The sequence below is a fragment of the Theobroma cacao genome, chromosome 3 (assembly GCF_000208745.1).
Source record: "Theobroma cacao cultivar B97-61/B2 chromosome 3, Criollo_cocoa_genome_V2, whole genome shotgun sequence".
NCBI classification, from domain to species: Eukaryota; Viridiplantae; Streptophyta; class Magnoliopsida; order Malvales; family Malvaceae; genus Theobroma; species Theobroma cacao.
In genome coordinates this window covers 2,342,776-2,356,871 of record NC_030852.1, presented here as the reverse complement: position 1 = coordinate 2,356,871, position 14,096 = coordinate 2,342,776, and the positions used below count along the sequence as shown (strand labels likewise).

The 14,096-nt window shown below is 32.0% G+C and overlaps 1 protein-coding gene and 1 long non-coding RNA gene across 2 annotated transcripts; one reads left to right on the top strand and one right to left on the bottom strand.

The window, feature by feature from the left end:
* LOC18604132 (putative F-box protein At5g55150) lies at positions 8,066 to 9,035 on the bottom strand. Its single transcript, XM_018116988.1, has 2 exons — positions 8,847 to 9,035; positions 8,066 to 8,791 (listed from the first exon to the last, which is right to left on the bottom strand). The coding sequence occupies exons 1-2, from the start codon at positions 9,033 to 9,035 to the stop codon at positions 8,066 to 8,068; spliced, it is 915 nt and encodes a 304-aa protein (XP_017972477.1).
* Positions 13,008 to 13,661, top strand: LOC18604131. The gene is made up of 3 exons (XR_001927214.1): positions 13,008 to 13,063; positions 13,403 to 13,465; positions 13,587 to 13,661. It is a non-coding gene; the product is annotated as an uncharacterized LOC18604131 (long non-coding RNA).

Sequence of the window (14,096 nt, the reverse complement as noted above, 5' to 3'; positions counted from 1 at the left end):
ATTCATCAGGGAAAGACAGATTACTGATTGTGCATTGATAGCTAATAAGATAGTTGACCCCTCTGCAGTACTTCTGAGTTCTGAGATTAATTGGAACTGTTCTACAATGTGACGCGACATCATTAGCCCCTTTCCTTACTAACAATTGGTGTTATTATCAGTAATGGGCAAAGTGTGTTTTTTTTATATGATGTGTGGCTTGAGGAGCTTATATTAAGAGAGTTTTCTTAGGATGTATGCTTTAATGGTCAACGAAAAGGAGGTGTGTGAGTATGGGAAAAGGGTAGAAAATGAGTGGGTTTGGAATATTGAATTTCGTAAGAGTCTTTGGTGGGAAATGAGTCAGAGAGATCATTTTTTTTTTTTGTTTATTTAGAGATTGTCCTTTGGATGAGTGTGTAAAAGATAAGTTGATAAGTTGGCATGGAAGCGAGAAACTAATTGAAAATTTTTTATGGGTATGTGTGTCATTTGTAATGTGGAGTTAGCGACTGTTGAACATCTATTTTTTACATGTAGGGTAGGGAGAAGGTTCATGTTGCTTACTGGGCTCGAGCCAGATGGCCTGGGATAGCCGATTCTACTCTTGACATTATGATTTATTCAAATTTAGCAAAAATCTCTAGTAAGTGTCCTAAAGTTTTGGGGCTGCTAGGAAGAATTCGAGGGAGGCGGGTATATGAGGTCTTTGCAGAACTTAGTGCAGTACTTATAGTTTTCTCTTTGTTAATTGTGAATGACTCTGCTAATGTAATCAAGTGGATTAGTGAACCGATTAGTGTCCATTAAAAATATAGAAAAAGGATGCTTAAAACATTATTTGATAAGATTGGAGTTTAATTATTCAAACTATGCTGTTTTGAGGTCTGCTATAGCTGCGTTTATTGCTGTGCTAAATTTAATACCCAGCTATTTCTTTTTTCTGCTACCTGAAGAAGGCATGAGTCTATGCTGTTCGGAGTCATCCTTCCCTGGGGTAACTGTTTTCTTTGGCTACTCCAGAATACAATGCATTAAGTAAATTGGTAGGTGGCCTTGGTTATTAGTTGTGTTAGCATCCAGTATGAAGGAGGATAGTTTTGAGGTTGTAATATGGCTTTTATTGGGTGCTGTGAGGTTGTGTTCTTGATTTAATGTATTGTGATAAGATGTGGAACCACAGGCTTCGATTCTGTAATGGGGATATTCCAAAAGTATCTCAAGAATCAAAGCAAGACATCTGATCAGAAATGGAATTTATGAGACGAGAAAGTACTATTTCTCAATATATAGTCAAATATTATGTGTAAAAAAAAAAAAATCTAAAAACACCCACAAAAATATTTTCTTTAATTATTTTAAGGTAAGCATTTTTAGTTATAATTAAAAAAAATGGATTTGAGTTTTGCAGTCAAGAGAAGAAATGGAAAAAGAAGTGGCATTCTTGTAATAGCCAAAACGTGATCTTTTAGAAATATGTAAACCTTAATCTATATTTTGTTGTCTACAGTATATTTAGTTTGTTTCTTTTCTATATTCAAAACCAACGTATAATAAATGTTTGTAATTTCTTTGTGAAATTAGAAATTTTATTTTTACTTTTGGATATTTCAATTTCTATGTAAATAATAAAAACATTTTTCATTCCAAATCTATATTTGTCCGTAGGATGAGTTGTGAGTGTGCCAAACTTGAGTAATAAAAAATTCATGACCGTTTTCAACATTAAACATCTCTTTTTTTATTTCAATGTTAAATTTGTATACAGATACGTATAAATCAAAATTATTTATTTTGATTAAAAGATATTATTTTTTTATCAACTAAACTAAGGATGGTTTACCGATTCAATTAGTCATTTCTTTTATATCAATGGGCGACCTTTCGCTTGAACCAAACTACCCATGTCTTAGCAACCACAATACCCGATTCTTGAGAACAAAAGTGAAGCCTTAAGCTTAATAACTGCAACAGCTAAAAGATGACCTCCAAGTTCAAACACAAGTATAAAAAACTGCCTGCACCACAACCACATTATAGAACTAGCAACAATGTACAGCCTCCAAGAACAGGCGTATGGAAGCTCGGAAGTACCCAGCAGTAGCAATAATTCAAGCTTGAAACAGCACTATGAAACTTAGACATTGCCGCATTGCCGTAGAGAATTAGACTTGAACAATGACAGAACAGGAGCAAGTGGACAAGACCAGAAGAGCTTGAAACACACAACCAAACATAAAATTCAGACTCCAAGAACACCCCAAAGCAATAATAGCAACAAAATCAGTAGCAAAAACACCCTCGAACCCCAAGAAACATTCATCAAGCACCTTGAAATCAAAGGCAAAAGCACAGCACCAAAACAAAGTCCGGAAGGTAGAATTCATCTCAACATGGTATTCATCGAAATAGGCACCGTCAATTCTGGAAATCAGAAACCAAACCTCCATAATGGCACTCTTTCTTCCAGTCAATATATGACCATTCTCTCTATATTTTTTTGCTATCTTTCCTGTAGATTTTTCTCTTGAAATTTTATAATATACACACGCAATTATCAATAACTTTCTTTATCGACCATTTTTTAACCTTTCGGTTATTTTGTGTTCCTAAGATGGCATGGAAACTTAGCAAAGAGATAGAGCATGCAGCAGCAACACCTTGCCATGATGCCCCCAATAAACCAAACGATGCTTGCTTGATAATCTGCTAATGGTTCAATATTTTGTGGCAATATTCTAATCCAACTTCCAATTCCTTTAGCGGATAGAAATTAATTGTAACTTTCATTAATTATTTTCCTTTCTTATTAAAATGGTTTTATACATTAAAAAAATATATTTGAAAGATAAAGATTAGAAGGTGTTTTATTAGTATCAATAAGATACAGAGTCTGATCAGAAAGATAAAGATCAACGGAGCAGCAGTTTTCAAATGCCACTCAGAGAAAGAATAGCTGCAGTAAATGCAGTTCTCAAAATAGCCAAGTCATGTCTACAGTTAACTAAGATCAAACTGGCCAGCTAAATTTTTATGTTACAGCAGTTCATGGGAAACGTCTATTCTCTGGTGCCAACCAGACTGGTCCTGGCGCCTGAGAGCATTTCAGAGGCTGGAAACTCTGTTCTCCCATCTCAAGAAAATGTCGAGCCAAGCTTTAAGAAATCAAACCCATGCCAACTCAAAAATTTGACAAAGTTTTGATATTTTGTGTAATTTTTTTGTCTAACCCCGCCGAAAAATTGATTTAGCTTATGGGCTAAGGCAAGTAATTTGGCCATTGGACAACCCTTGGAAAACAAACAATTATTTTTGTTGGAAATAAGAAACATAGGAAAGGGAAATACACAATTGTGTCTAATGAAAACAGACAATTGTATCTCTAGTTGTGTCTGTTGAAAACATACAGTTGTGTATGTTGGGAGGAGGCATTTTTACTTATAAATAGGACTCTTCAGTTTCATGAAGATGAATGAAAAAAACAAACAATTAGTAATTATTCTCACCATTTTTTTCAAATTCTTCTTCCATTACTGTTAAAAAAAAGAAAAACACTCTACAGGAATTTGATATAAATCTTAACTTTTTTTTTTTTATTGCAACCCTTCTCAAAGCGAAATTATTCCATTTACTCCTTTTAAATTTGCAACAGGCCTCTTCCTTGTCTCTTGCCTCAATCAATATAATCTGCCAAAATTAAAAGAGGATTAAAAACCATACTGATGAACTGTCCAAACTTGTTTGACAATGCCACTGATACTGAGAAAGAGGTCGCCAATATGTTGCTTGATCTGTCTAGTCTTTCAATAGAACCTGTAGTTCCAGGATTATAGGGATATAGACCAAAATGATCAGCCCTTAAAAAAGCCTTTCTCTTCTTATGGCTGATCATAGTGTTGCTTCACAGTTGGAAACTCCTCTATGTGATGGTGAGAATGAGAATGAGAATTCGAAGCATGGTACTGATGATCAGCATATCTCGTATATTAAAGAGAATTCTTCTGAAATCAAAGTTGAACCTCTAAACCTTGAACCAACCACTTTTTTTAATCCTCAACATAAAGTTATAAAAATAAAATTTAACCCTTTTTCTGAAATTCGTCATACTCATAAATCGATACAAATTGAAAATAAACATCCCCAGCTTGAAGCAGATATTCGTCCTAAGAGTGTTATGATCATAAAAAAGACTTACAATAAAAGGGTAAGTCTATTTTTTCATTAATTTTCTACTAGTAAAATCATGTCTATAGGTGAAAGGATTTGGTTGTTGCCTGTGTTCATCAAGTTCTATTCAATGATTTTCTCTTTTTGCCTTGTTTTCAGGCCAAAGAGGAATTTGAAAGAGGATTGGATAAGGTGGCTGTGTCCAAAGGTCATTTTGTTCGGGTAGGTCTCGAATTTCCTGTAAATATCCTTTATTTGTTTACAGTTTTTTTTTTTTTTTTTTAGTTTTTAGCCTTCAAATTACATCATTAATTGTACTAAAAAAATGATTAAAGAGGTCCAGAAAAATCAAAGCAGAGCCAACCACAGTTCGTAAAAAGCGTGCCAAGAGAAAGGTAATTTTCTGCTTCACTGCTGTTCTCCTCTCTCTTAATTTCCAAGTGCTTAATTTCATTATCAAACAAATCATGTAAGTTTTGATAGTAAATCTAGGGATGCCTGTTGTTATAATGGATTATCTTTGTATAAAGTTTATAATCTTGTTTCTATGGAATAAATATCTTTTGAAGAATCTCAATAATCAAAGCAAGACATTGAAGAAAAATAGATTTTATGAGACGTGAAAGTACAATTTTTCATTATGTAGTCAAATATTATGTATAAACAAAAATCTAAAAGCACCCATCAGGGCTAGCTTTAGCATAAAGTCACCAAAACCCTTGCTTTAGGTCTCAGAAGTCTCATAATCTTGTATAATATAATTAATTATATTAAAAACATAAAAATTAATGTAATTAATAAATTTTTTCTTAAATTAAGATCTTATTCTATTATTTCTCAATTGTTCATCTCAATTCTCCAATTATGTAAAAATTAAAATAATTAATAAAATGACATATTCTCTCACTTGTCCAATTATGTGCCTAATAAATCTCTACTTTTTATCACTTCTCAATTCTCATAATGTTAATAATTCTTAATTAATTTTTTTTTTGTTTCAATGAACATAATATGCTTTTAATGATCTCCAATTAACAGTAATTTTTTTTAATTTCAATAAAAAAGACCAAAGACCTCATTTAAATATTTAAGCACTTGAGGCCTTTAAAGATATTGAACCGCCCCTAATACCCGTAAAAATAGTCTCTTTAATTATTTTAAGGTAAGCATGTTTAGCTATAACTACAAAAATGGATATGGGTTTTGCAGTCGAAAGAAGAAATAGAAAAAGAAATGATATTCTGAAAACAGCAAAAACGTGATCTTTTAAAAGTATGTAAATCTCAATTTACATTTTTTAATTTTTTTCTATACCTAAACCAACTTATAATAAATGTTTGTAATTTCTTTTCCCCATGCAATGGTTTGATCAGTCGATAGAGAAAGTCAATCATTACTTGGAAAATAGAAAAACTCTCAATCTGCAGCTGAAGGCCGTCAAACAACAGGTATCTCATCTGAGAAAAGCTCTCAATCTGCAGCTTTAGGCCCTCAAACTACAGGTATCTCATCTGAGAAAAGCTCTCAATCTGCAGCTCAAGGCCCTCAAACGACAGGTATCTCATCTTCTTGAGCCCTCATTTCTTTTTTCTTCTCAAAATTATTAATTAATAATAAAATTGCAAGACATCTTATTATTGGTTTTTTTTTTTTGTTTTTTGGATTAGGAGGGAAGAAAAGATTTGGACTTGAAAATCCTAAATGATCATATAGCTGATATACAAATACCGTTACAAGTATTGTGAAATTAGAATATTTATGGAATAATACTCTTCATCACATATCGATATTTGTCTGTAGGATGAATTCCAAGTATGCCAAATTTGTAAATTAATAAATTCGTGACATTTTCAGCATTAAGCACCTCTTTCTTAATTCTAATGTTATATTCTGCATACGTTTTAATCAAACTCTTCCTACTAATTGTATTTTTGAGAATTAATTAGTATGAATCAAGAGAAATGGGAGTTTCTTTTTTTTTTTCGTCGAATCTGCTTGTTATCACTTAATTTTAATTAAAAATTTTACTTAATGCACAACATCATTTTATCATCATTTTCACATTAATCCCATATTCCAAAATAGTTATTTAATTAAACAGAATAATTAGTAAATATTGATTAAAAGATACTATTACTCAAACCTGATTTTGCCACTTTTTAATTTATTAATATTTATAATCACGTGCAAAATAAAAATGGAAATGGAAATAAATTACATTATTTGTCAGTATTATACTTCACGTTTTATTTGTTCGACATTTAATTTTTTATTTTGGTTTTACATAGTCATAATAAAAAGCCTAACTTTAAGTGTATATCACCTTTCATATGACAATCTTATGATTTTCTTTTTCTTAATCAATATCCTGTAACTATCTTCTATTGTATCGTACTTAGACAGTTAATTTTATTTAGTAAAATTATCTAAATACTTTCAATTCAAGCTGCAACAACAAAAAATGACCTCCAAGCTCAAACACAAGTATGAGAAACTGCCTGCACCTCAAACCACATATAGAACTAGCGACAGTGTACAGACTCCAACAACAGGAACTACGCAGCAGCATCAATAATGTACGCTTTAAACAGCACTATGAAACTTAGACATTGCTGCATTGCCATAGAGATTTAGACTTGAACAATGACAGAACAGGAGAAGAGAGGCGGCTTAATAATCTCAAGGATTTAAAGTTAAATATTTAAATGAGACTTTTTTTATTGAAATTAAAAAAAATTATTAAAATTTTTAGTTTAATTTCTAATGCAATAAATCAACTATCATATAAAATAGATATAATATAATAATGTAATATAAACTTTAAATTAAGGTAAAAAAGTTTGCAAAGATTAGAATAATAGTACTTAATTGTTATATGCTTATTCCAAACAGTAAATAAGGCTCATGACTTTATGAAAATAATATACATAATAGACTTCTTGCGTATTTTTTGGAGAAAAATTGAAATTCAAAGAAAAAAGAGTAAATGAGAAAAGAAGAATTCAAAATTGAATATTATAAATTGAAAAAAATAATTGATTTCATATATAAAAAATAACTATTGGAGATAACTAAACACATTAATTGATTGAAAATAGAAGAAATAGTTGAGATAAAAAAAATATTGGAGATCATTAAATACATATTAATGTTAGTTGACTGAAAATAACAAAAATAATTTAGAATTAATTGTATTGTAGGAATTGAGAAGTGATAAAAAAATTTAGATATATTAAGCACATAATTAGAAAAATGAGAGAATATCTTATTTTATTAATTATCTTGCCTATACATGAGAAATAGATATTTAGTAGGTCCAAAAGAATAGATAAATAGATATTTTATTAATTATTTTAATTTTTATATATTTTTAATATAATTAATTATATTATTATTATAAAATTAAAGACCTATAAAATTTGAAACCTAAAGCCACCGCTTTGGTGGCTTTACCCATGAACCGGCACTGCAAGAGAAATGGACAAGACCAGAAAAGCTTGAAACATTCAAACAACCAAGCATAACATAAATAGGAGGCCATATCAATTTAAAACACAAAAATTCTTTACGAATTGTTACGAATAACAACCAAGTTTATGTTAGATAGTTTGTTAATGTTGGGAAAAGTTGTGACTAAAAACTTATAAATAATTCTTATTTGAAAAGTCATATTATGAAAAGATACAAATTTTTTTTATTAAAAGATGTATACGTTGGTTTATTATATAAATAATGTTCTTATATTATCATTTCATAATTCTGATAAGAGTGTTAAAAACTTTGTTGTAACTTGGAGGTTGAAAAATACTTTAACGAAAGTGATAATTCATGCTCTCGAAGTCATTCTCTTTCTTCTTTTTCTAAATTTCTAACAGTTTACAGCTAACTAAAATCAAACTGGCCATCTAGATTTTTAAGTTCATGCGGAAGGTCTATTTTCTGGTGTCAACCAGACTGGTCGTGGACACTGACAGTATTCCAGGGGCTGGAAACTCTCTTCTCCCATGTCAAATACCCCGGAATCGTGGCCACCAATGACTCCATACTTGCATGCGTCCGAATTGTCGTCCGTGAAGTAAATGCGGTCATCTTTTAATCCCTTGAAATCTTCAACTGGTAGTGCTGCTGACTCGTTCTGACCTAAGAAGAATGCCCAGTCCTCAATGCTTCCGAGATGCGTCCATTGCTCGTTTGGCTCCAGCAAGCGTACTTCAAACTTGTAAGTTTCATAGCCCACGCTAGGGTTATCCTTCAAAAATCTAATAACAACGCACAATGAGTCCTCCATGCCGACAAGATAAACCTTGCTCCCCCGAAGAAGCCATGGCATTGCAATTTCCAAAACGATCGGAAGAGAACAAGGCTGACAAACCACCAGTTTTCCGTACTCATCCACAGCATAAAATTCTCCCTTGTGAAAGATAACATCGTCATAATAACGTCCAGCTTCTTGCAGCTTCGTCCAAGTTCGACTCTTTGCCTCGTAGTAAGCGAGTTCCCGTTTCTCTCCATATATAACCATGAGAACGTAATCGTATGGATTGCAATCAGGAGGGGAAGAAAGCACGGCCTTATGAACAAAGTAGTTTTGCGTGTCGATGGAATCTTTAGGCCGCAGCGAAGTTGAGACTGACGGTAACTGAAACTGATATTTTGGTAAGAGGGTCGATCATGGTAATCTGATCGCAAGTTTGATCCACCATAACAAGAAAACCTGCGGACGATCCACAGATGGTCTTTGATCCGCCAACGCCAGGGAGTTTACGATGGTAAATTTTGTTGCTTGAGACGCTCTGAAAGCTCATGAAACTACATCTCTTGTCTGATCGCTTGGGATGGTAGGGAAGGGCCAGCCATGGGCGATCTTTTGCTTGAATCAAACGCCTCATTGTCTTAGCAATCACAATACTAGATTCTTGAGAACAAAAGTGAAACCCTAAGCTTAATGAATGAGATGACAAAATTCGAAGTCTTTCTTAGAGAAAGCTAATTAAAGTAAAGAGTAATAGATGTTCCACTCTTGAGGGAGGCCTATATGTAAGGAGAGTCTGCCCTAACTCTAGCAGGACTTATGAACCTTCAAGAGCAAGAAAATGTAAATAAATTACATTATTTCCCCTAAACTTATATTTTATTCCCATTTTAGTCCTTAAATAGTTTCAGATTTTGTGAAAAAAAAAGTTTGATTTCTCGAAAACAATTACATATTAAAACAAAGAGTAAATTACTCATAACTCCTAAAGTTTTGAGAATAATTTAATCTAAGTACATTAATATTGAAAATGGACACTCCGTTTCAAAAGTTTATATATTGTTAGTTCTACCATCAGTTTATTATTAGAGTTTCTGTTTATTTGATGATGTGACATATATTTTATAACAATTTTTACTTTTTACTTAATTAATTTTAGTGTTTCATCTTCTCCAATATTTCTGCTACAACATTCAAAGAAAACATTAATACAAAAAATTAGCCAAAATAAAAATTAAATCACAAAAGCATAGCACCCACACCTTAAAAATGAAGATATGGAAATGGAGATTTCTTTTAACAATAAAATCCAAAAAGTTTCAAAATAATAATTGAAATGTTAATGTTTTCTAAACAAAATTTTCCCAAACTCTAATTTTAACCCACAATAAAAATATATAAAATCTCGTATTTACGTACGAAAAGAATTACAATCATCTAGATAATAATACGGTTAAAAAAAGTCACTCATTGTAAATAAAAGCAGAAAGTAAAGAAGTTAGTTATCTAATAAGATAATTATTCTTGAACGAATTGAAAGTAGGGGATGTGCTGATTCCATCCTTCCTTGTCTTGCTTAAACATTGAGGAACCAACTTGAATAGGATCACAGACCCGTGACCCATAATACCCGTTACAGAACAACACAGAAATTAGAAACAAAAAACAAGGATATTCTTAAAGATAGAGAGAACGAGAGAGGGAGAGAGAGAGTTGGGCCACATGAGAGTGGAGAGAAATGGGATGGGACAGGAGACGACCAAGAGCAAGAATCAATGGGCTCTTTACATAGGGAGAGAAGACTGAGATGGATCGGTGAAGTCAATGGGAAAGGGGAAGAATAGAGATATGGATATTTTAATATTTTTTTAAATTTATTAACGACGTTTAGGGTTTTGGGACGAATTGTCTATTTGCAATATTAATGAACTCTGACTTAATTATAACCAAAACTTTGGAGATTTTGAATATTTTACTGTAACTGCAACAACAAATGGATGACCTCCAAGCTCAAACACAAGTATCAGAAACTGCTTGCACCACAACCACATATAGAAGAGCTAGCAACAATGTACAGACTCCAAGAACAGGTGCATGAAAGCTTGGAACTACCCAGCAACAGCAATAATATAAGCTTTAAACAGCACTATGAAACTTAGACATTGCCGCATTGCCTTAGAGAATTAGACTTGAACAATGACAGAACTGGAGGAATGGACAAGACCAGAAGAGCTTGAAACACACAACCAAACATAAAATTCAGACTCCAAGAACACCCAGCAGCAATAATAGCAACAAAATCAGCAGCAAAAACACCCTCGAAACCCAAGAAACATTCATCAAGCACCTTGAAATCAAAGGCAAAAGCACAACACCAAAACAAAGTCCGGAAGGTAGAATCCATCTCAACATAGTATTCATGGAAATAGGCACCATCAATTCTGAAAGTCAGAAACCAAACCTCCATAACGGTAGTCTTTCTTCCAGTCAAGATATGACCATTCTCTCTACGTGGAAGCAGCCGTATACCATCATAAATATGAAGTCTGCCGCTTTTGAAAAAACCAGCCTCCTCCTATCAGCCATACCAGATTATACACTTAATTAATGTTTGTTTCCTTGGACACTACTCAATCTTTTTCCCAATGCCAAAATCATTTCATCAAATTGTTATCCAACTTTTTTTCGATACATATATATGATATTTAATATTTTGCAACACAATAAGAGGTAGTCATCTTCCATCTCATAAATCTCATCCTATTCCTGCCCCATCTCAAACATCAGAATTCGAGCCTCAAATTTTGCAATTCGAAAAATACTTTCTTCAAGTTTCAAATATCTTTTTGCTATCTTTACTGTAGATTGTTGTCTTGAAATTTTATAATATACACATGCATTTATCAATAATTTTCTTTATCGACCATTGTTTAACCTTTGGGTTATTTTGTGTTCCTAGGATGGCATGGAAACTTAGCAAAGAGACAAAGCATGTAGCAGCAACACCTTGCCATGATGCCCCCAATAAACCAAACAATGTTTGCTTGATCATCTGCAAATGGTTCAATATTTTGTTGTTTTGTATTGTTAGTATTCTCAAAGTGTTAAGATCCAAGATGTGGATATCTTTTCTCTTTCCCTTTAGACTTCCTCTTACATAACACAAAAAAGGTTTACAATATTTTAGTCTAACTTCCAATTCATTTAGCGAATAGAAATTAATTTTAACTTTTATTAATTACTGTACTTTCTTATTGAAATGGTTTTATACATAAAAAAGATTTTGAAAGATAAGGATCAGAAGGTTATTTCTTAGTATCAATAAGATACAGAGTCTGATCAGAAAGATAAAGATCAGCAGAGCAGAAGTTTTCAAATGCCATTCAAGGAAAGAACAGCAGCAGGGCTCCAATAAACATTGAGCTTAACAGGGATACAGAGAGATTCATAGAAGATAGCAGTTCCTTGGAAAAGAATCAATTATTTTTGTTGGAAACAAGGAAAATAGAAATTTGTATCTGTTGAAAAATAAACAATTGTGGCTGTTCGAAACAAACAGTTGAGAACAGTTGTGTATGTTCGGAAGAGACATCTTGACTTATAAATAGGACTTTCTGGTTTTTAAACATGAATGAAAAAAAAATATTGTAATTATTCTTTCCATTTTTTTAAAATTCTTCATCCATTGTTGAAAAAAAAAAAAACCCTATTGGAGATTGAGAAGTTAGTGACAGTAGAATTTTCTTATTGATATCTCTTGTTCTGTCAATATATCAAAACTCTTCTTCCATAAGAAGAAAAAAGGAACATTGAAAACCATAATGATGAACAATCCAGACTTGTTTGATAATGCCACTGATACTGAGAAAGAGGTCGCCAATATCTTGTTAGAATTGTCTAATCTTTCAATAGAACCTGCATTTCCAAGATGGGGAATTAGAGCAAGAAGATCAGCCATTAAAGAAAGCCTTTCTCATCGTAGTGTTGCTTCACAGTTGGAATTCCATACTGAGAATTCGAAGCATGGTACTGATGATCAGCATGTCCCATACATTGAAGAGAATTCTTCTGAAATCAAAGTTAAAACTCCAAGCCTTGAACTTCCAGATCATGAACCAAACACTTCTTCTAATCCCCAACACAAGGTTATAAAAATAAAAATAAAATATAACTCTCTTTCTGAAATTCGTTATGCTTAGAGACAAATACGAATTTGAAAATAAGCCTCGAAATCCTAAAGTAGATATTCATCCTAAAAGTGTCATGATGATAAGAAAAGACTTGCAATAAAAGGGAAAGTCTATTTCTTCATTAATTTTCTACAAGTACAGTCATGTCTATAAATGAAAGGATTTGTTTGTTGCCTGTGTTCATCAAGTTCTATAAAATGATTCTTCCTTTCTTCCTTGTTTTCAGGCCAAGGAGGAATTTGAAGAAGGATTGGGTAAGCTAGCTGTGCCCAAAGGCCATTTTGTTCGGGTAGGTCTCGAATTTCCTGTAAATATCCTTTATTTGTTTACATTTTCTTTTTAACCTTCAAATTACATCATTAATTTGTACAAAAAAAAATGATTAAAGGGGTCCGGAAAAATCAAAGCAGAGCCAAGCACAGTGCAAGAGGCTAATAATATCTTCGTACCTAGTAAAAAGCGTGCCAAGAGGAAGGTAATTTTCTGCTTCACTTCTGTTCTCCTCTCTCTTAATTTCCAAGTGCTTAAGTTCATTATTGGATTATGTATTAAAATTTATATGTATAAATTCAAAGCAATTATCTCAAGTTTAAGCATTAAGTACAAACAATATAAGTTTGATAGTAAATCTAGAGTCCATGCCAAGTTTAAAAAGCATTAAGTTTATTATCTTCGTATGAAGTGTTTCAGTAAGACTATGTAATCAAATTTTATACATAAAAACACTAAAAACACTTAAAAATATATTTTCTTTAATTATTTTAAGATAAGCATTTTTAGTTAGAACTAACAAAAATGGATTTGAATTTTGCAGTCGAAAGAAGAAATGGAAAAAGAAGTTGCTTTCTGGGAACAACAAAAACGTGACCTTTTAGAAGTATATAAATCTCAATCTATATTTTGTTTTCCACGCTTTTTTGTTTTCTTTTCTATATTAAAAACCAACGTAGAATAAATAATGTTTGAAATTTTTTTCCCCCATGCAATGGTTTAATCAGTCGATAAAGAAAGTAAAGGATTACTTGGAAAAGAGAAAAGCTCTCAATTTGCAGCTGAAGGCCCTCAAACTACAGGTATCTCGTCTTCTTGAACCCTCATTTCTTTGCAATACATTTGTTGTGATTGATGACATTCTTCGAGTAAAAGCTATTCTCACTTCAAAATTAATCATGATAATAATAAGATTGCAAGACTTCTTATTATCTTTTTTTTTTTTTGTTTTTGGATTAGATGGAAGAAAAAGTCTCGACTCGAAAACCTTAAATGATCGTATAATTGATTTACAAATACAATCACAATTACTATGAAATTAGAATTTTCCTTTTACTTTTGAATATTCCAAATTTTATATGTAATAATACTTTTCATCACAAATCTGTATTTGTCTCTAGAATGAATTGTAAGTATGCTATTAAACTTGTAAATCGATGATTTTAAATTTTCGAGATGGAAATTTGATCATAAATTAACAAAAAATTCATGATATTTTTAGCATTAAGCACCTCTTT

What these genes read in the sequence shown, in the direction of transcription:
- LOC18604132 (XM_018116988.1), bottom strand. Translation starts at nt 9,035, where the DNA reads ATGAGGCGTTTGATTCAAGCAAAAGATCGCCCATGGCTGGCCCTTCCC. An exon ending in CCGCAGGTTTTCTTGTTATG is followed by an intron (nt 8,792 to 8,846) that starts GTGGATCAAACT and finishes CCAAAATATCAG; the next exon opens with TTTCAGTTACCGTCAGTCTC.